The sequence below is a fragment of the Callorhinus ursinus genome, unplaced genomic scaffold (assembly GCF_003265705.2).
Source record: "Callorhinus ursinus isolate GAN/ISIS: 27379988/994484 unplaced genomic scaffold, GSC_fseal_2.0 scaffold1, whole genome shotgun sequence".
Taxonomy (NCBI): domain Eukaryota; kingdom Metazoa; phylum Chordata; class Mammalia; order Carnivora; family Otariidae; genus Callorhinus; species Callorhinus ursinus.
Window position 1 is genome coordinate 62,301,403 of NW_027397063.1, and position 27,763 is coordinate 62,329,165.

At 46.2% G+C, this 27,763-nt stretch overlaps 1 protein-coding gene across 1 annotated transcript in view; it reads left to right on the forward strand.

Annotated features, from left to right (window-relative positions):
• Positions 1–19,647, forward strand: part of NRROS (negative regulator of reactive oxygen species) — a 25,662-nt gene extending 6,015 nt beyond the window's left edge. Inside the window, exons 2-3 of the mRNA XM_025876143.2 lie at positions 14,098–14,215; positions 17,427–19,647. Of these exons, the coding sequence (XP_025731928.1) occupies positions 14,111–14,215; positions 17,427–19,397 (2,076 nt within the window). The 5' untranslated portion in view covers positions 14,098–14,110 and the 3' untranslated portion in view covers positions 19,398–19,647. The remainder of the gene's footprint in view (positions 1–14,097; positions 14,216–17,426) is intronic.
• Positions 19,648–27,763: the final 8,116 nt, after the last annotated feature.

The following is a 27,763-nucleotide window of genomic DNA, read 5'->3' on the forward strand; positions in this document are numbered from 1 at the left end:
TATTATATTATATTATATTATATGGATCATTGCTCAACTGAACTCTTAGGATGTGATGAGAAGATGACACATGCACTGGGCCTTGTAGGATGAATAGGAGTCTGGCAGCTGGAGAAGACCAGAAAAAGGGCCTTTCCCACAGAGGAACCAGTGTGTGAAAATACATGATTTAGTCATGGATAGCAAATATCCGGGGGTGGCTGGCGCTTGTGGTATTGAGGTTGAGTTTTGCTGGATTCAGACTAGGTTTCAATTGCAGCTCTGACATTCTCTGGGTCCACAGCCTACACCTTTGTGAGCCTCAATTTACCATGTATGAAATGGAGATAACATTCACCTGCTAGGATTTTGTGAGGCTCGTTATATGCAAAGCCCCTGGCACAGCATTTATCCCAAGGTGAGCACTCAATAAACATTAGCTGTTGCAACTGAGACCCTGGGAAGCAAGTTGGGAGCTTGATTCCTACCCCACTGAGCTGGGAAGCAAGTTGGGAGCTTGATTCCTACCCCACTGAGCTGGGCAGTCCTCCGGAATCTGTATCATGTCATTCCTCAGTTGGGCTCTTTCTCAAAGGAACCAAGGTTGGAGGGGCGGCGGTAATGTATTTCTACTCTGGGCAATAACCCTTGGTTCTCACCTATAACCCCTTTCCTACCCATAGTCTTCCACAGACTCTGGGTGGTCTCTCCTCCGAACGTCCCCAGGTCCACACTCCACAGCTCAGACGGGTAGGAGAAGGTACTACCGCTCCTGTCTTATTTATTTCAATGCCAGCTCCCTGTTTACAAGGAGGAAATCTGCCTTCCCTTTAATTCTGACACTACCTTGTCTTACTAATCAAGTCCACACGTTTCCTTATCTTGACAACGTTTTTCACACACATTCTCTCATTCAGTCTTGACACGACCCTGTGAGACCAGCAAGGCACTGACGGCCTTATTGGCCCCCACGGCCACACTGGAGTGTGAGAGAGAGCAAACTTGTGATATTGAAAGGAAATGACAGGTTTGAAACTGATGCGCCGTTGCCTCGGTGCCTGTCCACAGAGATTATGTAGGTCTCTCATAAAAAAAGGTGACAACACGTTCCCACCACCAGCCCTGTAAGAGCCAGGTGTTGTCACCCCACTGGGAGCACGTTTGCGTTTTTTAAAACCTGTGGCCGTGGAACAGGACAGAGCGAACTGACCTCTGTTCATTCTAAAGGGCTGACCCTGACCACGTAGGGAAGCCGGCTGACTCCTTTGTAGCCCTGAGGAGACAAAGTCCGGCAGGATAGTGTTTAAGCAGCACGCCACACACTGACTGCCCGGAGTTGTCGTAGGAAGAGCCCAAGAGAAGAAAATCTGCTATGGCCTTCAGCCTCCCTCCAGGCGCGCACAGAACCTCGGCCATTCCCAGATGAAGACTCTTCTCCCAAGCTCAGGTGGCGTCGGGCTGATCAGGTGTGCGAGGCTGGGGTGGGAACCGGACCTCTGTATTTTAAACCAGTGCTTGGGAACCACAGCCCCACCTTCCCTGTGGCACCTTGTCCGTATCATCTCATCTCTCTGACCTGAGTGGTTTCACCTCCAAAATACTGGGGGGTAGTTCCTTGAGAAATGCTACCGTTCTCCTGAAAAAAATGGTCAGGTACTAAATTTGAATGAACTTGCGTGTGCCGGAAGAGGCATGTGCAACACATGTGTCCTTTCTCACATACCTTCTTAGGGCCACACGTCCAAGGAGCATTCCAATAGGGTCAAACGGTACAACTCCTCGCTTATTTGTGCAGCCTGAGAGTAGGATCCAAGTCCTAGAAGCAAATAGGAAGGACGAGCTCCCACCCAGGGTATGGTTAAGCACAGGCAATTCGATAACCTGCCAAGGATGACGCTGTAAATATGACAAAGACTATTTTTTGAACTCTCTTTGAAAACTTGCCTTACGACACAGGCATTATGATTCCCGTTTTCCTGGGGAGGAGATCGAGGCCAAGAAGTTGAATGACGTACTCAAGGTCAAGCCCGGCTTTGAACCTGTTCTTTCTGTCCCCTTAGCCTGCACCGTTCCTTCACCCTTAACCGCCACCTTCCCAGAAGCTGGGTTGAGAACATGCAGCCCCAAATCTAAATCCCCTGGACCCTGAAAAAGAAGAATAATGTCTATAAAACAACTTACTTTAGTTATTAGTCAATGATATTTTTTCTTCCATTAACTCCAAATATGATCATTTTAAGCACGCGCACAAAAATTTCAATTCTAAGTACCTATAAGAAATTCTCTATTTCAGTGATATTTATTAGGCTCTGATTGTAACATATTTTAATAATAGATTGATTCCATTCTTTTAAAACTTGTCTTTTTTTAATTTTTATTCATAGAGAGAGAGAGAGCACAAGCGGGGAGAGGGGCAGAAGGAGAAGAAGCTGAGCAGGGAGTCTGACATGGGGCTCAATCCCAGGATCCCAGGATCATGACCTGAGCCAAAGGCAGACATGTAACAGACTGAGCCACCCAGGTGCCCCAAAACTTGTCTTAATATAGTAATTGAAGTTGATTATTGGAAAATTAGAAAACACAAAGAAGCAAAAATACAGATAGGAAAAAACAAATTATCTGGTGCAATTCTCCCCACTGTTGAGATTCAGATGTGTGCCCTTTCAACTATTTTCCATACGCATGCAGGTGAATGCATATTCCTTTAGCAAACTTGGGATTATACTATACATTCTATTTTACATCTTCCTTTTTTCTTAATATTTTATTATGAACATCTTTCCATATCGCTAAATATATTGCCCCTGAAGAATTTTTAATTGCAGCACGGTATTCCCATCATATGGTTGTAGCATAACGTATTTAGCCAATTATTTCTTTGTTGGACTTGTAGATGGTTTCCACTTTTAAAAATTATTATTACTAATATTGCACTGAATATCTCTGTAAAAATATTTTTACATACATTATAATTCCTTCAGATAAACCCCTAGGAGTGGAATTACTGAATCAAAAGTAATCTGCAGGGGCGCCTGGGTGGCTCAGTCATTAAGCATCTGCCTTTGAGCTCTCTCAAATAAATAAATAAAATCTTTTAAAATTAAAAAAAAAGAGAGAAAGCCAGAGAAGCAAATTATGAGGTCTGAATTCACACATCAAAATTCTAAATGCTGTTACCCCAATCCTCAGTATGCAACTTCTTTTTATTTTTTTTAAATTTTTAAATTTTTAAAATATTTATTTGAGAGAGAGAGCGCAAGTAGAGAGGAGCGGCAGAGGGAGAGGGAGAAGCAGACTCCCCACTGAGCAGGGAAGCCAGACTGAAGCTGAGGTTGATCCCAGGACCCCAGGAACATGACCTGAGCCGAAGGGAGACACTCAATTGACTGAGCCACCCAGGCATCCCTGCAAGTTCTTTTTAGACGTATTTGCCATGTGAACATTGATCCTTTACAAAATATGGGAATGTACTAATTCAACCAAAGATTACAACTGTTTTATTTTTTTTTAAGATTTTATTCATCTATTTGAGAGAGAGAGTGAGCAAGAGAGAGAGAGAGCACAAGCAGGGGGGTGGAGGAGCAGAGGGAGAGGGAGAAGCAGGCTTCCCACTGAGCAGGGAGCCCAATGCGGGGCTCGATCCCAGGACCCTGAGCCGAAGGCAGACACTTAACTGACTGAGCCACCCAGGTGCCCCTACAACTGGTTCTTTACTTTTATAACTATTCTTCATTTTCTTTCACATATAATACCAAAATCAAATTTAAAATATCTTTGTAATTAGTAGTCCACATTTTGGACATTTATCCAAAGAAGATGTAGAAATAAGTCAATAAACACATGTAAATGCTCAACATTGGTTAGACATTGGGGAAATGCAAATCAAAATCACTTCACACCTGCTAGGATGGCTGGAATAAGAACGACAGGAAATAACCAGTGTTGATGAGGATGAGAAGAAATTGAAGCCCTCATACACTGCCGGTGAGAATGTAAAATGGTGCAGAAACTGGAAAACAGTCTGGCAGTTCTTCAAAATCAAACAGAATGACGATATGTCCCAGCAATTTCATTCCCAGGGTCTATACTCAAGAGAATTGAAAACATGGCCAGAATAAGCAAATCCATAGAAATGGAAAGGAGATTAGTGGCTGCCAAGGGATGGGGGAAGTGACTACTAGTGGGTATAGGGCCTCATTTTCGGGTGATGCAGATGTTCTGGAATTAGACTGTGGCGGTGGCTGCACAGCTTTGTGAATGTACTAAAAACCACTGAATTGTATACTTTAAAAGGGGAATTATATGGTATGTGAATTGTCTCGATTTTTATTTTTTATTTATTTATTTTTTAAAGATTTTATTTATCTATTTGACAGAGAGAGAGAGACAGTGAGAGAGGGAACACAAGCAGGGGGGAGTGGGAGAGGGAGAAGCAGGCTTCCCCGCGGAGCAGGGAGCCCCATGTGGGGCTCGATCCCAGGACCCTGGGATCACGACCTGAGCCGAAGGCAGACACTTAACGACTGAGGCACCCAGGCGCCCCTATGTCTCCATTTTTAAAGTACACCTTGTAGCTTATTTGTAGGAAAAGAGAGCACAAAGTGTTTTTAAATTTTTTTAGATATTTTTCTTAGATTTCATAGCTAGTTATCAAAGTAATCCTAAACTCACTATTCGAAAGTTGAATGGTTTTTATCTTGAATCGATATTTCTCTTTCTTTCTTTCTTTCTTTCTTTCTTTCGCTTTCTTTCTTTCTTTCTTTCTGGCCTCGATCAGAAGGACTTGGGCCCCCCTCATCTTGAATTTAAAGTTTGAGCCAAAATGTTATTCTTGCTTTCCTTTTTTTCCCTTCTTTCCTTTTCCAGACTACATTTTAAGCAATAAATATATCTTGCTAAACCATTTGCTTGGTGTCAGTACAATTTCTCCAGCAAAAATCTTGCAAATCAAGTTAGTTTTATGTGCAGATTCTCATAAAATAGAGATGATGTCTACAATTATCTAACATGATGATTTGTCAGTACCCAAAATAAGTCAATTTTCCTGCTACAAGAATCTAATTAGTTTTAGAGTACACTTTTCTTTTCTTTTCTTTTCTTTTCTTTTCTTTTTTTTTTTTTAGGGAGGGAGTGGGGGTGGTGGGCAGGGCAGAGAGAATCTTAAGCAGGCTCCACATCCAGCACAGAGCCCCATGCGGGGCTCGATCTCCCATTCATGACCCTGAGATCATGACCTGAGCCAAAATCAAGAGTTGAACACTTAACCGACTGAGCCACCCAGGCACCCCTAAAAAGTGTTAATTTTTTGTAACCTTAAATTTTGAGACCATTTTGAACTTACAGAAAAGTTGCAAAAATAACTAAAAGAATTCCCATAAATTCTTCACCTCCGTTCTCCAGTTGTTAACATTTTGTCATGTCTGGTTTCTCTCTTTCTCTATTTATTTAAAAATATATATATGGGGGTGCCTGGCTGACTCCGTTGGTAGAGCACACGGCCCCTAATCTCAGGGTCATGAGTTCAAGCCCCACACTGGGTATGGAGTCTAATTAAAACACACACACACACACACACACACACACACAGGTATTTTTTTCCTGAATGATTTGGAGAATAATGTTGCAGGGTGCCTGAGTGGCTCAGTTGGTTAAGTGACTATCTTCAGCTCAGGTCATGATCCTGGAGTCCCGGGATCGAGTCCCACATCGGGCTCCATGCTCAGCAGGGAGTCTGCTCCTCCCTCTGACCCTACCCCCTCTTGTGCTCTCTCTCTCACTGTCTCTCTCAAATAAAAAAAAAAAAAAATGAGAATAATGTTGAGACATGCCCCTTTACCTCCAAATAATTCAGTGTATATTTTCTAAGAGCAATGATAGTCTCTTACATAGATGTAGTACAGTGATCAAAATCTAGACATTTTACATTGATATAATACTGTTTTTTGTTGTTGTTGTTGTTTTTAAGTAGGCTCTACGCCAGGCATGGAGCCCAATTCGGGGCTTGAACTCATGACCCTGAGATCAAGACCTGAGTTGAGAACAAGAGTCAGACACTTGACCGACTAAGCCACCCAAGCACCCCTATATAATACTGTTATTTCATCCATGGTTTGTATTCAGATTTTGCCAAGTACCCCAGTAAGGCCCAGTAGTAACTTGACCATTTAGTTAAGGAGGTGTCTGCCAATTTCTCCACCATAAAACTGCTATTTTGCCTTTATAAGTAATCTGTAGAGAGAAACTTTAAGACTAGATTAATATCTTGTTTTCCAATAATTTTTTGCTCTTTAGTTTTCCCATCCCTTGATCATTCTTGCCTGTAGGATACACTTTGAAAAATACATTGGTGGATTCAGATTTCAGCCACTTTCTCTAATTTTCAGGTAGCATCATAAACCTTGCATGCACTTTGTTGGCAATTTTGTCCTTTGTGTTTAAGCTTATTTTTTTTTTAAGATTTTATTTACTTATTTGACAGAGAGAGACACAGCGAGAGAGGGAACACAAGCAGCGGGAGTGGGAGAGGGAGAAGCAGGCTTCCCGCGGAGCAGGGAGCCAGATGTGGGGCTCGATCCCAGGACCCTGGGATCATGACCTGAGCTGAAAGCAGATGCTTAACGACTGAGCCACCCCCGTGCCCCTGAGTTTAAACTTATTAAAGAGCAAGTCTTATTTTAGTTAGCTCCTTTTCGTTGCCAACATGCAATAGTTGGGCCAGCCCTTGGGGGGTCGGGGGTGGGGATGCTATCATGAGAAAACATGGAGCTTGGAAATGGATCTGACCCTGCAGAGAACCATCAGGAACCCCAAAGGCAGCCTCAGAGCCCATTTTTGCCACCCAGCCTGCAGGGCCCACCATCTTGTCACTCTTCCTATTCCACCTTCTCTGATCTCCGCCCTCTGTTGACTGTTTTCATTCTTTTCTGTTCATATGTCTTGTAATCTAACTCACAGATTCTATGAGTTCTAACTCATGGCAAGATCCCTCAAAAATTCAATTCTACCTTCTCTCTTTGCCTCTTAGCTCCAATTTCTACTGCTCATTACCTAATTTGGGGCACCTGAGTGGCTCAGTCAGTTAAGCGTCCAACTCTTGATTTTAGCTCAGGTCTTGATCTCAGGGTCATGAGTTCAAGCCCCGTGTTGGGCTCAACACTGGGCATGGAGCCTACTTAAAAAAAATTACCTAATTCTCTCCCTTGTCTCTGCATTGGGATCATTCAGAGGGTGCTGGCTGCGTGTAAGGATTGACCCCCTCTGGCCAGGTGCTCCCCCAAGATTCTATCAGCTTGATGGAGGTGGAGGTAGAGGTGGAGGTGGTGGGAAGGTCATATGTTTCCCCTGAGGGCTGCCTCTTAGAGCGACTGCAGGTGTGGTGGACAGAGCTATTGACCAACCTGGACAGTGGAAGTTATATTAGTGCATCAAGTCAGAACACATGATCTAACACTCTGGTGCTCCTTTCAGATAGGAGAGAAGCTATCTGGAAGCTCTAGTTTGAATGTCAAATGCTCGAATTCTCAGGCTATCTTTAAGGTTTATGTTAATATGCATTTTTTTTTTTAAGATTTTATTTATCCATTTAACAGAGAGAGACACAGCGAGAGCAGGAACACAAGTAGGGGGAATGGGAGAGGGAGAAGCAAGCTTCCTGCTTGGCAGGAAGCCTGATGCAGGGCTCGATCCCAGGACCCTGGGATCATGACCCGAGCCAAAGGCAGACGCTTAACAACTGAGCCACCTGGGCACCCCGTGTATATGCATTTTTAACAAATGTTTACTGAGTATCCTTCTGAGGAAAATATTTGAAAAATGTTATGTTCCAAGAAATACTGGGACAACAAATTACCATTATTACCCCTCTTCTTTTAGGAACTCCAACATTTATCTCATGTTCCTTGTTTATCTTTATTTTGAAAAATTTCAAATTTACAGAAAAGTTAAAAGAAAGTATCATGCTAAATTTATCTTTTGGTAATGTTTTGCTTTAATTTTCTCTCTCTCCTGCACCTAGGCCATGTGAAAGTAGGTTACATGGGTGTGCCTGGGTGGCTCAGTCGTTGGGCGTCTGCCTTCAGCTCAGGTCATGGTCGCAGGGTCCTGGGATTGAGCCCTGTGTCGGGCTCCCTGCTCAGCGGGAAGTCTTCTTCTCCCTCTCCCACTCCCCCTGCTTGTGTTCCCTCTCTTGCTGTGTCTCTCTCTGTCAAATAAATAAAAAAAATCTTTAAAAAAAGTGGGTTACATAAATTGTAGATATTGTGAAACTTCACCCCTAGATACTTCAGCATGCATTTCCCAAGAATAAAGGCACTTTCCTACATAGCCAAAAAAAATCATTTTCATACCTAAGAAAATTAGCAATAATCTGATAATATCATTTGTACATAATACCGTCTAAAAACACATCATTCGGTACACATGTAAATTTACCCCAGTTGTCTCAAATTTTTCTCTTAGAGATTTTTAAAACTCTAAAATCCCCTCAAGTACATGCATTACACTTGGTTATTATGCTTCTTCTTCACCTGTAATCAGACCTCCCCTTTTCCCCTCCACTGCCTTTCTTTGTGTTTCAATACTTTGACTTCTTTGAAGAGCCCAAGCCAGTTGTCTCGTAGGACAATATACAGCCTGGATCCGTCTGATTGTTTCCTCATGACTGCGTCCAGGGCAAACATTCTTGGCAAGGATACTGCTCTGTGTTTCCCAAGGCGCCCCACCTGGAAGCTCAGAGTGTCAGGTGGTCTCACCACAGGAGATGCTAAGTTTGAACATTTGGTGAGGGCTAAAGTCACTCTAATTTTTTTGCTACGGATCAAAGAGACCAAAGCTGTTTGCCCGAGGCTTTCAAATACTTCTTGGTAGTAGGAATTATTTGAAATGGTCACAGACTGGGGTTTCTGTTCTTTATTATCTGTTCTCTGTGGTGTGTGACCAGGTGCCCTTGCCTTTTTCCCAGGACCCCAGGATCCCAGGTGGGATTTGCTGTTTTATTTTTAAACAAAGGCAGATTTCCTTTCTGTGGAGACCTCTAGCTAGCACCTGTGCCTTCCGTGTTCACGGGTGTCAACCTCACACATTCACACTCTGCACTTATGCATTCTCTGCTTCTAGAGATTTCTTCCCCTCACACCAGTCTATAAATATTTCTCCTTTTTTATGATTTTATTTAATTAATTAATTAATTAATTATTCGTTAGAGAAAGAGGGAGAGAGAAAGCACAAGCAGGGGGAGCGGTAGGCAGAGGGAGAAGCAAGCTCCCCACTGAGCAGGGAGCCCAATGTGGGGCTCGATCCCAGGACCCTGGGATCATGACCTGAGCCGAAGGCAGATGCTAGCCACCCAGGCGTCCCTATAAATATTTGTTTTTGACACCAATACCTCTGAGTTACCATCTTTCTCCAAAGACCCCTTTGTTTAGAGCTTTTCAGCTTCTCTGATTATTTTGAGGAGAAAATTCTCGATTACATGCTAATGTATGTATAACACTCTTAACACTTACTGATAGCACCTTTAGCAAAGAGGGTGCAGTCCCCACTCTGTAGTAGCAGTGGTGAGACGGGGTGGGGAGGTGAGTGTGGGAGTGAGGTGATATTCAGGGTGCCCCTGGATATTAGAAATCCAACATCCTTTCCTGAAAATGAATCAAAACCCTCCCACACAACAAAACCAAAATTCAAGTCAGAGTTATTCGTTAGTATTCCCAAACTTTCAGTGTGAGATATTTTATGGATAAAAATACCCCTAGATTGGCCTTTACGTGTGGTTGTGTTTTACTACCCGCTGATTAAGACATTACATCATGACAGAAAACTATTTGGAATTAATCACCCTTTAAAAACAAGAAATTTTATTTTATTAATACAGGAAAATCTACATGCATTTGGTAAAAAAAGTAGTATACATATACATTTAAGTGTTAGATGATCTAACAAAACGGGATGCTGCTGCACGCCTGAACCATTTTGATTTTTGTGACGACAGGGACATGGAAATGTCAGGACTTCAAGAAGGAGAGACCAGTCGAAAGATTTCACTCACCTTCTCTTCCCTGTCCATTGCAAAAGCAAGCAACACCCGCACAACCCCTCACTGAAGCCATTCCTTGGCCTGCGTATTACCATCTTCTTCCATTCAAGCGGTCCTAAGCCCAGAACTGAGGTGGGCATGGGGATGGATATGGAAAGTGCTCCCCAGGATCGGGACACTCTGTCCAAAAGGAGTACATGTTACCAACGCTTTCAGCCCGCAGGACCATCCACTTGGTCTTCTTTCACCTTACTTAGCTCAATGAAGCAGGAGGTCCTCCGTACTATTTTGTGGAAACAGAAAAAGCAACAAGCATACTTTCTAAAACAAAGAGGAATTTTTATAGTTGATATGCATTCTCCTTCCTCACCATTCGTGTTCTCTTGTTCCAGAATAGAGTCTTGATACATGTTGCTTTTATGAAATGAATCTGTTTTCACCAATTATTTATTATAACTAGGTATGCACAGAGAAAAATCAGACAAAAAGCTATATCGTATTTCTGCCTAAAAAGGAACAGTGTATAGGGGCGCCTGGCTGGCTCTGTTGGTCAAACATGCGACTCTTGATCTTGGGGTCAAAAGTTCGAGCCCCACGTTGGGCATAAAGATTACTTAAGGTGGCTCAGTCGTTGAGCGTCTGCCTTCGGCTCAGGTCATGATCCCAGGGTCCTGGAATCAAGCCCCCGCATCGGGCTCCCTGCTCCGTGGGAAGCCTGCTTCTCCCTCTCCCTCTTCCACTCCCCTGCTTGTGTTCCCTCTCTCGCTATCACTCTCTGTCAAATAAATAAAATCTTAAAAAAAAAAGATTACTTAAAATAAATAAATTCGTTTTTAAAAAAAGGAACACTGGGATTGATATAGGTTGAATCACAGGTTTCCATGATAGCCAATTAGAATCTCAAGACTAGTGATCGCACGGGGGTTGCCATGAAGCACTGGAGGTCCTAATATTTCAAGGACTTCTTAGAGAAGAACCAGCAAGGACATTTTGTGATGACTGAACACAAGCAGAATAGTTAGAAGATGAAGAAGAAATATAAATGCAATACTAAGAGGACTTCACTGTAACAGAAGGTAGGCTTTAGAGTCTTCATATCTCCAGGTGAGATGTGTTTACAACATGATACAGGACTTATGTCCTGCTCGCACCTGGGTCACTAGGGTCTTGTCTTTCAAAGCTTTTTTTTAATTAGAAGCTCACAATCTCTGGCATCAGCCATGATCATGAAAGCCATGACTGGATAAACTATAGAGAGACCTTATAGAAATTGTTAACTGAATGAAAGAATATAGAATTGTAGACTCTGATTAAAAGAGAAGAGGACTTACCATTTTTTGCCTCCACACTTAGAAGGAACTCTTCAATTTTGTTATCTGGTTTAAGAAGAAGATGTGAATGGAGTCTGTTGATGCCATCTGCTTCTCATGTCAGGACCTCAGCTTTTATAGAGGGGACTTTCCCAGTGGTCACCCAGACCCGGAGGAGACGTGATACTTATTCAGACCCTATTTGGGTTGATTTGCAGTTCCTCTGTGGCTCCTGCAAGTGGTTCACAGTCCATGAAATGGGAACCATGGATCCAGGCCCTGTTAATTATAGTGAGGGGAGGTTCCAGGTTACCTCATTTAAATTATTAATGTCATACTGCCTTGTGTGCCCTCCATGATAATTATTTTCTTTTCGCTTCTCTTTCTTGGAGATTACACATAACAACCACTCAGCCAGCTCAATGGTGTTTGAAACTCATAAATAATAATTGTTATTAACTATCCTCATAGTTAACGAAGCACTTTCACATATACTGCTTGATCTCACAAAAACTCTGAATAGTTGTTATTATCCCCATTTTATAGAGGGATTATCTGAGTCTTAGAGACTTTATATGAATTGCTCAAGGACAAAGAACAAATACTGGAGCCAGAATTCAAACCCTGGTCTGTCTGGTTCTAAATCCCATAATTTTCCCGTGCTGCCTCATGAGAGGAGTTGCCCAGAAGGAACAGCAATAATTTTTCTTTCCTGGTTGGCTGAGTTTAGGAGGAAGGAGTAAATATATTTTAAATTTGCAATTTTCTCATTGACCCACAAATTAAAATTATACTCTGGGCGTGACATCAGGCCCATCTAGCATTCCAGTCTAAAGAGTTACATTCTCCCTGAAGAAATCGTAATCTTGCCCTGTACACATCTAGATTTGGCATTTCGGTATAAATTGAAATGGCTTTCCTGGAAGGGTCATTGTCACAGCAGCATGTACCATCCCAAGCCTGACAGAGTTGGTGAGGGAGGAAGAGGGGGCAAGTCCATGGTTGCCATTTCCCTGTCTGTCTTCAATAAAATATAGGACGTCCAGTGAAACTTGAATGTCAGATAAACAATGAATTTCTTTAGTATAAGTATGATGCAAATATTGCAAGGGACATATTTACATTAAAAAGTTATTTGTTGTTTATCTTACATTCAAATGGCATCCTGTAATTTGCTAAGTCTGGCAACCTTATCTCAAGGTGGGCAGTGATCCCAAGGTTGTTTCCTGTGTGTGTGTGTGTGTGTGTGTGTGTGTGTGTGTGTGTGTGTGTGAGGATCCTAAGGACAAAACCCATATGGCTCTGCTTTTGCCATCTGTGCCCTGTACATGCCATGAGGTAGTAGTTCTGTACAGGTGCAGAAGTGCAAGGAGGGCTTGGATGGGGATTCCCAGTGTCCGGCAAAGACTGATGAATTCTGAGTGAGAGGTTCCCTCTGTGGTAAGGAGAGCTGACCTGACCTGAAGTGAAGGCTAAAGTTAATTTACCTGGTTTCACTTTGCTTTTCTGCTAGTCTGTTTTCACTGGTGAGTATTCAGATCTGACCAGGAAGTTAAAGTTAGCCTCAGAGATGTGTAAACTCATTCAAAGAAAGAGAAAGAGGAAGGGGCCCAAGGTGGCCTGGATGTGTGAGGCAGAAAGGTCTGTGGGTCTTCTGGAACAGGTGAGGAGGTTCATATTAGGGAGCAGGCCCTGTGGTCCCTACCGGGGGCATGTCAAGGAGAGGATGGTGCAGATGAAATGCTGGTGCCAGGCAGGCACTTGCCTCTGATTGTGAGGAATGCAGAGCAGAGAGGGGAAAGCCACTGGGCTATCAGCCCTCCCAACAAGAGGGCAGTCAGTTCAACAGCACGTTCAGGGAGAGAAATTATGCTGCTTACTCATCCTGGGGCTCAGGGAGGGGAGCCTGGGGGCTGCTCTCAGCCCTACTCCTGCGTTGATCTGGAGCCTGGAATAAGCCCTTATTATCTCTGGGCCTTTGAATGTTCTCCTGTAAAACTGTGATGGCAGAGGATATCCCAGATTTCCATTATGGTTTCTCTTAGTTCTAAAATTCTGTTGGTATATGTATAATGTTAAGCCTTCTCATGGTTCCTGTTCTGTGTTCACTGGCCGGGTAAGAGGGCTGGCGACCACACTTCATCAATAATCCTTATTATATCTGAAGATGACTTTCCATTTGCCCCTCAGTTTTTTTCTCTTATCGAAGTCCTTTTTTTCAAAGGGCTATATGCAAATGAGTTAACCAATGAGATCTACCCTCCTAAAAGCCTCGTGTCAACACAATAATTAGTAACTCTATGGGACCAGAAGCTACAATTAATATTTCAAACCCAGTTCACCAGTTTTTTCATTCATTCATTTGTGCCGCAAATATTTATCGAGCTCAGGCGAGGCATCAGGCAGATTTGAGCTTTGGGAGGAAAACTTCAACAGAACGACAAAACATGGCAAACTCCAGGTGACCTGAGACCTGCTTCCTCAAGTCCTTTGGCTCTCTCTTCTGCTGGTGGGGTCTTCAAAGTTTCAGTGTTCAGCCACCTGTCCGTCAAATGGTAGAGGCAAAACAAAAATAAATGTCAGCCTACAGTTGCAGGGAAAGGTTGAAAGTGTTGGCTAACCTGAGGTATTTGAAGAATCTGTGGGTTCCCACCTTCTTCCAGCTGTGGGCCTCCAAGACCAGACATAGCTGGGAACCGGCTCCTTCTACTAAGAGTGCAGAGCAGCCCTTAGGGATGTCCTTCTCTGACTCACTTTTTCTCTGCCCTCTGTCCACAGTGCTGTACTTGAGATGGAGTTACTGCCCCTCTGGCTCTGCCTGGGTTTTCAGTTCTTGACATTGGGATGGAGAAATCGAAATGGAATGGCCACAGCTTCCCAAGGGCGCTGCCTGTTGGTGAGTTTTCCAGGGAACTCTGAGCTGTCGGTCGCTTCTGTCCTGACAAGGATCGGTCCGTTGGGAAAACTGGTGGATTGTCCATCAAAGAGGGCAGGGAATGAAGGAGACTGGATCACTCTGCAGCTGCCTATGTGCTGCCGGGTGCAAGCTGCTCCTTAACCAAAGGTTAGGATGATGCCCGGGGAAGGCCGGGCAGTCCCTGCCCTATCTTTTTCATACCTGCTGAAGACAGGAGGCCCCTGAGGTCAGTCACCCAGAACAAGAACACCTTGTTAAAAATCTGGATGATCGAGCTCCACTCATGGTATCAGAATCCCTGAGTAGGGCGTCGTACAGTTGGAGAAGCCCTGACTCAGAGCTTGTGTATGAGCCAATAGCAAGTGCTCAACAGCTGTGCTGCAGAGTGACATCCTAGATCACGTTCAGGCTGAAGAAGGTCCAGGGAGTGGAGAGCTGAGCTTTTACAGTTTGCCCTCCCCGGGGCTTTCAGCCTGTATGTGGAAACAGACTTGGAGCATAACAACTGAGCACATTTCTGGAAATTTTCTCCCTTGCCTATAAGTCTATGATATCAAAAGTCTGCTTAGGAAACATACATTTAATAAACATCCCTTGAGTCCTATTATATATGGTAGGCACTGGGAAGACAAATAGAACGTCGGGGTAATACCTACATTCATTGCTGATAAATCTCAAAAACCCAGCTGGTCATGGTTCTTCACCACTTTTAGTAACCTCTAACCACTATGCTGTAATATACTCCCCTAAGGAGTGGGGGTTATGAGCCAGAGCAGGTTTAAACCCCCCTTACTGGCTGGTGACATTGGTGGGAGAGGGGGCAGTCTGTGTCTCAGTTTCCTCCTCTGTAAGATACCGAATAGTGGTACCAGCCAATAATACCATAACACTGCATTGTTATGATGATTAAATGAGTTAGTATATATAAGGCTCTCAGAACAGTGCCTTGTGTGTAGTAAGAGCTTTATGTTTTATCTAGTAGTATTGTTGTTAATCTCCGCTACAACTTCAGGCTTCCATTATCCCCTTACAGAGACAATCGAACATTAACTTCACGGTAGCTAATACAGGAGGGAATCAGGCATAGAACGAGGAAGGAATAAAGTGTGAGTTCTTTGATAGCCTTTCAGGGTTCAGGCTAGACACTTGCCTGACCCTCTCCAGCCTGATGGGCAGGAGCAGGGATGGGCTGCCAGGGAGCTCAAAGAGTGGATTCCCTGTGGCTCTTTAAAGCCTGAGAGTTTGCGAGTCCAGCTATCTCCAGTGCCCCTCCTTGCGCATAAAGTGGACATGATGAGGTTTCCTTGGGCTCTAACAGCCATGTGGTCCTTTTGTAGCCCTTCAGTGGGGCTGCAGGGAATTGCAGAGGTGGGATCCCAGAGCTGCAGCAGCTGTGCTGAAACAGGGTCCCACAGCTTGAAGAAAGCCCCTAACCACAACATTCTCCAGAGAGTCCTTGTTAGGGGGCCACCAACACTTATTCAAATAAGGAAATACATTATTTCTGCATGGGGAGACTGAGTTTTGTAAAGACTCATCCCCCCAGTTAACCCATAATTCTAATGCAATCCCAATCAAAATTCCAAAGACTTTTGAGGGGAGGGGAAGAGTGAAAAGAACTTGACAAATTCATTCTGATGTTCATCTGGAAATTAGAAACAACTCCAATGCTCAGCAATAGATTAATTAATTAATCAAATCATGCTAATCATCATAGCTAACATTTATCAAGCACTTACGTCCCAGGTTGTGTTTTGTTTTACGTAAACAACCACATTGAATTCTCAAGGAAAAAAAACCATATGAAAAAATTATAAGTATAATTTCCATTTTGCAGGTGGAATAATGAAGGTCCCGACTGGTTAGGTAACAGCCCAAAGTCACCCATTTGTTGAAAAGCAGAACCAAAATGGACTGACCCTAGAACTCTTGCTCTTTAGCACTGTGCTATTCATGCAATGAACTAATATACAGTTGCTTAACAGAATGTGGTCAAATTTATTTTTCTTGCCACGGAGATATGTCTGCACATATTATCGAGGGTGGTAAAAGTAGATTACTGGACAGTTTGCAGAGTGTGGTCTCATTAAAAAAAATTTTTTTTTCCCCGCCATCACTGGCTTTATCCTACTGACCAATCCTTGAAAAGGAAGGCCATTATTCTTCTTTCTTATCCCTTAAAACTTTTTTTCCTGGACACCTAACATCCTGTGACTGATTTTTTTTTTTTTTTTTGCCAATCTTATAAAACACTGGGCTGTGCTAAAGCATCCTGAGGCTTGTGTGATTTCTACAATAAGAACAGGGTCCTCCCATCCATCCTGCCTCCGCATGCTGCACAGTCATGGTGGAACAGCACCCGGGAAGGGCACTGAACTGGGCATTCGGAGCTCTGGGCTCCTGTCCCTGCAATGCCATTGGCTCTTCACTTCTTTCCAGACCCCACTTCTCTGTACCATTCAGAGTGGTGATGAGCTCTAAGGTCCTTTTAAGCTGTAATATTGATCAATCCAGAATGTAGAGGAGCATCCCAGGCCAAATTACTTCAGGTGAATTGAAGATGCCACAGCATCTCGGTTGTCTGGCGTTGACCCTGTTGGACGCACAGGTGTTCCGGTAATAGCAATAAGGATACGACAGTGGCCATTTGCGTGAATGGTGCTCACTGTGTCAGGCGCTGTGCGGCCTCCCATCTAACCCCACTGCGGTCCCCTGAGGTAGGCACTCTCTATCTTCATCTCCATTTTTCAGAGGAAAGAACAGACTTAGGCTAAGTTATCTGCCCATGGTCACATGGGAAATAAATGGCAGAGGTGGGCTTCAAACCCGGGTACAGCCTTGGTCCTCAGTCCCTCTCACAGCTGAAACCAAACTGCGAGCACAGTTGTCACTGCTCAGAAGCCAACGGACAGGAGCTCAGACCTGCTCTGCCACGCAGTGTGTTGTGAGGGAGGCCTGGGACTCAGCTCCCAGCTGATTATTTCAACGTGACGGTAAAGAACAAAGAGAAGTTCCCTTCTGTTCTACATTTCCCTATCCTTCTTTTTCTTAAAAAAAAAAAAAAAAAAAAAAATCTCTAGAGCCACCCCCAGCAGTTGCAGGAATCGTCCAGTGAATGGGCCAGGTTTCTGTACATAAACGGCCGCCTCGGAAGCCTCCTCCCCGCTGACCGGTGTGTTTCTGGACCTAGGTTGAGGGAGTGGCCGACTGCCGAGGGCAGAACCTCGAGTCGGTGCCCAGCCATCTGCCGCCCTACTCCCAGAGGCTCATCCTGGACGCCAACCCGCTTAAGACCCTGTGGAACCATTCCCTGCAGCCCTACCCTCGCCTGGAGAGCCTCAGCCTGCACGGCTGCCAGCTGGGGCGCATCGGCCGCGGCGCCTTCCGAGGCCAGGCCCGTCTGCGCAGCCTGGCGCTGCCCGACAACTCCCTCTCCGAGAGCTACAAGGACACGGCGGCTGCCTTCCGCCGCCTGCAGGCTCTGCGGAGGCTGGACCTGTCGGGGAACTCCCTGACAGAAGACATGGCGGCCCTCATGCTCCGGAACCTGTCTTCGCTGGAGTCCGTGTCCCTGGCGAGGAACACCATCATGAGGCTCGATGACTCCGTCTTCGAGGGCCTGGGGCGCCTCAGGGAGCTGGATTTGCAGAGAAACTACATCTTTGAGATTGAGGGTGGCGCTTTCGATGGCTTGACCGAGCTGAGACACCTCAACCTGGCCTATAACAACCTCCCTTGCATCGTGGACTTCAGCCTCCGCCAGCTGCGGTTCCTCAACATCAGCTACAACGTCCTGGAATGGTTCCTGGCATCTGGCGCAGAGGCTGCCTTCGAGCTGGAGACGCTGGACCTCTCTCACAACCAGCTGCTGTTTTTCCCGCTCCTGCCCCAGTGCAGCAAGCTGCACACCCTCCTGCTGCGGGACAACAACATGGGCTTCTACGGGGACCTGTACAACGCCTCTTCGCCTCGGGAGATGGTGGCCCAGTTCCTCCTTGTGGACGGCAACGTGACCAACATCACCACCGTCAACCTCTGGGAAGAGTTTGCTTCCAGCGACCTCGCCGATCTGCGCTTCCTGGACATGAGCCAGAACCAGTTCCAGTACCTGCCCGACGGCTTCCTGAAAAAAATGCCTTCCCTCTCCCACCTGAACCTCAACCAGAATTGCCTGATGACGCTTCACATCCGAGAGCACGAGCCCCCAGGGGCGCTCGCGGAGCTGGACCTGAGCCAGAACCAGCTGTCAGAGCTGCACTTGGCCCCCGGCCTCCCCGGCTGCCTCAGGAGCCTCCGGTCATTCAACCTGAGCTCCAACCAGCTCAGGGGCATCCCCACTGGCCTTTTCGCTGATGCCAGTAACATCACTACAATTGACATGAGCCACAATCAGATCTCCCTCTGCCCCCAGCCAGCTGGCTTGGCCCGCCTGGACCCCCCACGCTGTGTGGATTTCCGGAACGTGGCGTCTTTGAGGAGCCTCTCTCTGGAGGGCTGCGGGCTGAGGGCCTTACAGGACTGTTCGTTCCAGGGGACCGCCCTTACCCACTTAGACCTGTCCGGCAACTGGGGCCTTCTGAACGGGACTCTCGCCCCTCTCCGGGATATTGCCCCCACGTTACAGGTCCTGTCTCTCAGGAACGTGGGCCTCAGGTCCAGCTTCATGGAGCTGGACTTCTCTGGGTTTGGGAATCTGAGAGACTTGGATCTGTCAGGGAATTCTTTGACCAGTTTCCCACGCTTCGGGGGCAGCCTGGCCCTGCAGACCCTGGATCTCCGCAGAAACTCTCTCACAGCCCTTCCCCAGAGGGCGGTGTCCGAGCAGCTCACCAGAAGTCTGCGGACCATCTACCTCAGTCAGAATCCTTACGACTGCTGTGGGGTGGAGGGCTGGGGGTCCCTGCAGCGCCTGCACACCATTGCCGACCTGGCCATGGTCACTTGCAACCTCTCCTCCAAGGTCATTCGCCTGATGGAGCTGCCCGGAGGCATGCCTCAGGACTGCAAATGGGAGCGGGTGGACATGGGCCTGCTGTACCTCGTGCTCATTCTTCCCAGCTGCCTCACCCTGCTGGTGGCCTGCACCGTCATCTTCCTCACTTTCAGGAAGCCTCTGCTTCAGGTCATCAAGAGTCGCTGCCATTGGTCTTCCATATACTGACCTGGCTACGTGCCAGGGTGAGAAATTGGGCCTGTGCATGGAAGAACACGTTCTCCGCCAGATCTCCTGATCTGATGCGGAGGACAAATCCGGTGAATTGAGGTTTAAGTTAAGGTTTAAAATGTTTCCATCCCTAGTTGTCCCCCAAGCTCTTCCTCCATCATTGTGATTCACCCTCATCATCCTGGTAAAATATTTATTAAGTGATGTTCTGTGACAATAAAACACATGTCTCTTAAATATTTTTTAAATCAAACTCGGCTTGTGTTTTCTCTTTCTTTAACGTTTTTCGGGAATTTCACCCAGAACGCTTTACAGCGTCCTCCCCCGGGTGACAACATGGAGGTGACTAGAGAGGGTAGCAGTTCAGAGCTCCCTGATGGCAAAAACAACTCCAAGAGCTTGTCCTGTGGGTGTGAGAGTCCGTGCCCTGGGAGCTGGGGGGTTCACCAAGGACAGGAGTTTCCGAGCTGGGGGTCTGAGATGAGAGTTCTCACCTCCTGGGGCGCCTGGGTGGCTCAGTCGTTGAGCGTCTGCCTTCGGCTCAGGTCGTGATCCCGGGGTCCTGGGATCGAGCCCCACGCCGGGCTCCCTGCTCGGCGGGAAGCCTGCTTCTCCCTCTCCCGCTCCCCCTGCTTGTGTTCCCTCTCGCTGTGTCTCTCTCTGTCCAAAAATATATAACATCTTTAAAAAAAAAAAAAAAGAATTCTCACCTCCTGTCGTGGCCACTGCAGCCAGGGTGGGCCTGAGTGCCCTGGATTCACGCCTGCAGTCTCTACAGGCAAACACGGCCCTCTCACGGAAGAGCTCAGAGAAAGATGACCGGGCCCGGAGTTTATTCATGCAATAAACTGAACACCAGGCACAGCCCTTGTTCTGACGGAAGGGAAAGAGGAATGTAGAAAGGAGTGGCTTCTGCTAACGCATAGGCTACCGCCACTCTACTCCTCGCAAAAACCACAAACGACTCAGCAGAGGTTGAGCATCTGCACTCCCGACATATCCCTGGTTTCCTTCCCCCTCCCTCAGTGAATAGAGAACAATTTCTGTGCTCCTCTGTGAGGAAAAGACAGCGAAGACACGGGCCTTGCCCTTTTGGTAGTTTAGAATTGATGCTACCCTTGCACTTTTTATCCCTGTTTATCAAATCATAAAGGGGCTAAATGCAGGGGTGGGGCTGGGGGTGAGGGGGTGGGGAGAGGACAGAAAGCCCACAAGCTGATTCCTATTACCATGGAGACTAAATGTCAGCAGAAGTGTTTAGGCCAAGCAGTGAGAGAAAAACAGTGGTCTTAATTTGACAAAGCAGAAACTTCCCTCCGCGCTCTATAAGGGCATAAAAGGCCACTTGGGTAAGGCTCCACACTCCAGCACCTGTGCTAGCTAGCTGTTGCCCGTCCCGCCCCTCCTCCTCCCCCTCCCCTGCCAGTGTGGCTCTCTCCAGCCTGACTGCCCCAGCCCAGAGCCTTGCACATCCCTCAGATCGCCTTGGAGCCTCTGTCCAGGGTCGTTCTGGGCGAGCCCTGGCAGCCCATGTCCCTAAGACCAGACTCCCCTGGTTTCCTCCCCCATCCACACAAACACTTTTTCCTGGGGTCCTGCTGTTTCCCAAGGTGACAACTAGCTAAGGAGACAAATGAATCTTTTTTTTTTTTATTATGTTCAGTTAGCCACTGTATAGTACATCATTAGTTTTTGATATAGCGTTCAGTGATTCATTAGTTGCGTATAACACCCAGTGCTCATCACAACATGTGCCCTCCTTAATGCCCATCACCCTGTTACCCCATCCACCCAACCCCCTCCCCTCTGAAACCCTCAGTTTGTTTCCCAGGGTCCATAGTCTCTCATGGTTCATCTCCCTTTATGATTTCTCCCCCTTCAGTTTCCCCTTCCTTCCTCTACGGTCCTCCGTGCTATTGCTTATGTTCCACGAATGAGTGAGACCATATAATTGTCTTTCTCTGTTTGACTTATTTCACTTAGCATAATCCCCGGCAGTTCCATCCATGTCGATGCAAATGGTGGATATTCATCCTTTCTGATGGCTGAGTAATATTCCATTGTATATATGGACCACATCTTCTTTATCCATTCATCTGTTGAAGGGCATCTCGGCTCCTTCCACAGTTTGGCTGTGGTGGACATTGCTGCTATGAACATTGGGGTGCAGGTGCCCCTTCTTTTCACTACGTCTGTGTCTTTGGGGTAAATACCTAGTAGAGCAATTGCTGGGTCGGAGGGTAGTTCTATTTTTAACATCTTGAGGAACCTCCATACTGTTTTCCAGAGTGGCTATACCAGCTTGCATTCCCACCAACAGTGTAAGAAGGTTCCCCTTGAATCTATCCATGGCTTGTACATTTATGGCTTCCCTTGAGTTAATGTGTCACCCCTCGCATCAGTTAATGTTCTTAGTTTCTTGCAACCGAGGATGCCTCTGTCTGATTTAAGTGGCATGTGGGTTTAGTAAAAGGATATTGGGAAGCCCAGACTCTCTGGGAAGTCTGAGGAACAGAGTTGGGAAATGGGCAGGAACCGGGAGACTACACGGCTGTTGGGACCACAGCCCAAATCATGCCATAAACAATCACTGTGAGGACAGGACTGCAGCCACCCCCTTACTGCTGGACAACACAGTTTGCCCTGCCGTCGTTGACAGCTCTGGATAGGGCCACCGCCACAGGGATCACCACCACAAGGATCACCCACTGCCCAAATGAACAGCCTCCCCAATTCTGCCATCTTGTGTCACTAGCTCCCGAGGCACAGTCTGGAGCAAGTGGAGCTGGTCGGTTGACCTTAGGTCATGTGCCCCTGCCCAGGCAGCAGAAAATGGGTTCTGCTTCCTATAAATAATTACAAGGGGTGGAGTTCTCAAAACAGGAAGGGAAGTTCAATGTTGAGAAGACAGAAAGACGAATGTGTACCACACCCTTTCAGGCAGCATGTGCATTTAGCAGAGGACTTCATGAAGCAAATTCTTAGCATGAGGGAATGACTCAAGGGGTCGGGCAAGGCTTTCAAAGCCACTTGAATCACACCATGGAGCTCACCTCCCACTCTACCTGTTCTTTTTTTTTTTTTTTTAAGATTTTATTTATTCGACAGAGACACAGCAAGAGAGGGAACACGAGCAGTGAGAGTGGGGGAGGGAGAAGCAGGCTTCCCGCGGAGCAGGGAGCCCGATGCGGGGCTCGATCCCAGGACTCTGGGATCATGACCTGAGCTGAAGGCAGACGCTTAACGACTGAGCCACCCAGGCGCCCCCCACTCTACCTGTTCTTAGGGCCTAACCTCGCGAGATAGCAAATTGCAAAGACATTAGGACAGAGCCCTCCTCTCGGCTGTGGTAGTGACTTCAGAAGACTGTGGCCTTTTTTAAGTTGATTAGTCCATCACTAGGGTCCAAAGGTGATTTCCTAGGTTATTTCAGTATGGTGAGGAGAATGGGAAGAGCAGGTGGATTTCGGCACCTGATCCTGAGCTATGGCTCACCAGCAAATTCTATACCTTTGTCTTCCTTGGCTCATCCCTCCCTCCACCTGCAGGAAAAGAGTACACTCTACTATCCACTCTGAGCAGGTTAGAGGCATGAGGACCCACAGAGCCTGTTTCGAGTTCCATGGCAGGACCAGATGGTGTCTGCCTAAGGCCTCCCAGACAACCAGATTGAGCACCAAGTGGTTCTTCCTCAGTGGGTGGGAAGTGGGGGCCACCTCCAGTTGCCACACGCCAGATTATCCAGAATCAAAGATAAATAATGTCAGAGGTTGAACTGTTAACCTGGGAGATAATAATTCAGTTTTTAAAAATCCAGTCATAAAACAAGAGCTTAAGTTTTTCCTGGAGGCACAAAATAAGTTGCTAGGGGTCAACTGATTTTTTGAAGGCCCCTTGCAAAAATTGGCTAAACTATAATCCTTGTTTCATACCACTGGTCATCTTTTGTCATCATGGATCCATCCAGGGCCCGCGTTTGTTTCATGTGCCAGATAGCTTCCATATGCCCCTCCAGACCCTCTCTCCACCCTTCCCTGTCCTGCCCCAGGAGCCTCATGGGCTCCCTTGCTCTCTGGTTTCCAATTGTAATTGGCTAAGAAGGAGCCTTGGCAGATCAGAGTGGAGGAAGACCGTGAGGTCAGGATGTTTATTCTCCCCACTGCTCCCTATGGGTTTGTCTCAAACTGGCTGCACTCACAACCAAAGTTCGCACTCCTCTTAAGGTGGCCCTTTCTACACAAACCTCTGCATCGAGGTGCTAGGAGCCACTAAGATGGGCAACAGTTCCGTCATTACCAGCCCCATGTGATTGCATTAGGCCTGTGGGTTGCCTTTCCCTGCCCTTCCCTTTGTAAGCAGTCTCCTTCTAAATCGTCCTCGACTTATCCTTGTTTGAATATGATTCCCACATTTACCCATCTGGTTCCAGTGGGACACTGAGGAATGCAGTTGGCTATTTATTAATACTGACCCGGAGGAGTCTCAGTACTGGTGTCAGAAAGCCATAGAAGGCTAAGGATCCAGGCAGAGGTATAGAGGCAACTCCCCTGCGGATGGTTGTCTCTCTCCAAATTGGAGAGGGAGAAGTTTCCAGGCTTGGAAACCTTCTTTTAAAAAGTGTGGGTATTGTGGGGCACCTGCATGGCTCGGTTGGCTAAGTGCCTGACTCTCGATTTCAGAAAGTTGTGAGATTGAGCCCCATATCGGCTCTGCGCTGAGTGGGGAGTCTGCTTGAGATTCTCTCTCCCTCTCCCTCTGCACCCCGCGCTCTCCCCGCTGACGCTCTCTCTAAAATAAATAAATAAATAAAATAAAATATTTTAAAAGTATGGGTATTGTGATGGCATGGCGCCAAAGAAAACAGGCAATGGGGCTAGGAAAAAAGTGTCATAAAGCAAAGGAAAAGGAAAATACTCCTCACTAACTGGGTTGTCTTCTCCATCCTAATCATCAATTACTAAGTGCTCATTTTGGGCTAAGCTTTTATATGAAGGATTTCACTTAACTTGGGGAAATCTCAGGCTGAGAGCAGTTTAGTTTTGCCCAAGGTCCTACTGAGCTGGGGGAAAGACGTCAGCATTAAGCTGAAGAAGAGAAAAGAGCTTTGGCAACTTGACTATCTTTATCAAGTCCACCCGACCGTCCGTGGACAGCAGCCCCCAGCTGGCTGGCAGCCGCTGACCAGCACACATGGGCCGCCTAAAGGGCCTGTGGGGAGCTTCACGTGGGGCACAGGTGAGCAAGTCCACGGTATTAAAGACCTGAGAGAGTTCAGGCAGATCTTGGTCTCGGTGTCACCATGTGTGGTGGACGAGGGCCCCTAAGCCCCAGAAAAGACTAACAGAGGAGAACTGCCACACACAGGCCTCCACATTCCACATGAAGTCTCTTTCACATTGTACTTCTCAGGGCTCCTAAAACACTCTTTAGTGACTGTTCCCAAGAGCTGCTTGTGTCTTTCACACTTTGGTTTTCATTGTCCCATCTTTATGCCTGTGTAATGGCAGTCCTCAGCAGCCTTTTGGCTGTTCGTGGTCCCGTGGACATTCCTCAGGCACTCAGTCATGCACTCCTGCCACCTTCAGATCCCTTAGCATGGGAAATATGGAAAACTAGATTCCTAACTTCTGTCATACTTAAAACTCTTATCCCTGGACACAATAGTCCCTCCCTTTGCTTATGTCAAGAGTGTTTAGCTTATAAGGCGCCTGGGTGGCTCAGTTGGTTGAGCGACTGCCTTCGGCTCAGGTCATGATCCTGGAGTCCCGGAATCGAGTCCCACATGGGGCTCCCTGCTGAGCAGGGAGTCTGCTTCTCCCTCTGACCCTCTTCCCTCTCATGCTCTCTCTCATTCTCTCTCTCTCAAATAAATAAATAAAATCTTAAAAAAAAGAGTGTTTAGCTTATAAAGAGCAACACGAACTATTTTATGTATAAGCCCATGCACAGTGGTACTGATACCAACTGAGTCTGTGTCACAATGATTAACCCCTACTTACTTCAGGCAACCCCTCACGTTGCTGAGACCGAGAGAAGTTTCTTGCATCATCTCAAAGTCTTAGGGGAGATGTCATTAGCAGATCACAGTTTGAAAACAGCCTTTCCCACAAATCTCCAAAACACATGATCTAAGAAGAGGGCTTGGGGAAGGTATATGGCCAAACCCAACTTAAATGGGGATAAAATTGGCCTGAACACTGGACTGGCCTAAAAAGTACAACCCCAAAGGGGCCTCTGGGCCTCCCAGGGAGAAGTGGGGCCAACATGAGGAGGGCACGGAGAGTAAGCAGGAGGGTCATGCTTTCTGGAGGGTGGGTGTGTTTCTTTCTTTTCCGGCTACTGTTATCGATGCGATGCGGTAAGCACATCCCTTCAGCTGAATGCCCTGGAGAGGAAGCCCCGAGCTTCCTGTTGTCTCACCAGTGCTGCAAAATGCAAGCTGGAAATAAAGAAAAATGGGGGAAAGAGGAAGAAATGGGAAGCTCCTCTGACTAGGTCAGGGATACCAGCCTCCAGGAGGAAACACGGCTCACCTTTTCCTGGAGAGGTAGAGGAAAAGGCACATCCCAGATGTCAGCTGCTTCTCACATCAGTCAGAATCCAGAAAATCATCTCTCTCTATAAAAAGGACCTTTTTTTTTTTTAAGATTTTATTTACTTATTTGCCAGAGAGAGAGGGAGCACAAGCAGGGGGAGAAGCAGGCAGAGGGAGAAGCAGGGTCCCTGCTGAGCAAGGAGCCCAACATGGGACTCCATCCCAGGCTCCTGGGAGCATGACCTGGGTGGAAGGCAGATGCTTAACCAACTGAGCCACCCAGGTGCCCCTAAAAAGGATCTTTTTGAAAAACAACAGAATAGACAACAAAGTTGAAGATCTTAAAAGGAAGAATAAAGAAATGTGCATAGGGAGATACTGCCAAAGAAATACACCTACCCCCTGCTTCAAGCCCTTGAAATCCTTCTGTTTGTGAGACTTCACCTCCAACTTTTTACAGTGTTGGAAAGAATCAGATTCAGTTTTGTTTTGCGGCTGATAGCATCTTAGCCATCTACGAGATACTTCATGAGATTTAGCTGAAATAATATCCTGGCCCCTGGGGTGGAGTAAACAGGTGGTGCCAACAGGTTGCCATACAAACATATTTATTTATTTATATCATCAGGAAACTTATCACTTAGCAAAATAGCCTATCCTTGCCTTGCATTCCACTGGCCAGCTTTTTTCTTCAGTTCTTCAAAGAGCCAGTTTTATCCCCATTAAAATCTGCTTTGACCACGTACCTTCCCCAAGCCCTGCTCTTAGGTCATATGTTTTGGAGATCTGTGGGAAAGGCTGTTTTCAGACTGTGGTCTGCTAAAGCCACCTCCCCTAAGACTTTGAGACGATGCGAGAAACTTCTTTTAAACTTTCAAGCCAACCCTGACTTTCCTGAACTCGATTTCTTTAACAATATTATCTTCCTCTACTGCCTGTGTTTCACATCACAGAACATCCTTCCTCCGAAAGAGATAAAAACAACAAAAATTCCACTGTGATCATAACGGTCTATTAGAAAAGGAAACTCCCTCTGACTTTCTAACTTTTCAAAAATGTCATACTTTCCCCTTGAAATATGACTAAGTTTGGCATCCCCCAACTGCGTGTCCTACGGTTTTCCTAACTGGCCAACTATTGGCTGCCTGGGAAATGGTGACAGAGGCAAAGAGACACAGACATCCCAGGTGCTAGCATCACCTTGCTTTCTTTTTTGTTACATCCAAATTTGTTTCTAAAGATAATGTGTTCCTACCTCCATCTACTCTTCTTTATCAGAAGCTCCAATGGTATTTAAATTATCTTCTGGACTGACGGTTCTGGAAGGTCATCATATATTCTGCAATATATATCATATCCCAGAGAGAAGACCTGATGTTTGTGTCAAGGGACAACCTGAAGTGCAGAAGGTCTACAGAGGGAGGTGCCCAGCTCTCTCAGCTGTTTCTCCTTGGGAGTGGGGAGCACTGTGACAAAGACCGAGTCAAATTTTCTTTACCTTTTCACTGTTGAAACAGAAAACTGTCATTAATTGCAAAAATGGCTACAAATTCTACTAAAGCATTAAGTGACACCAATACAATGCAAATGGTTCATTAAGAAAGGAAAAACTGGGGGCGTTTGAGTGGCTCAGTCGGTTAAGTGTCCGACTCTTGATCTTAGCTCAGGTCTTGATCTTAGGGTTATTAGTTCAAGCCCCATATTGGGCTCCGTGTTGGGCATGGATCCTACAAAAGAAAGAAAGGAAGGAAGGAAGGAAGGAAGGAAGGAAGGAAGGAAGGAAGAAAGAAAGAAAGAAAGAAAGAAAGAAAGAAAGAAAGAAAGAAAG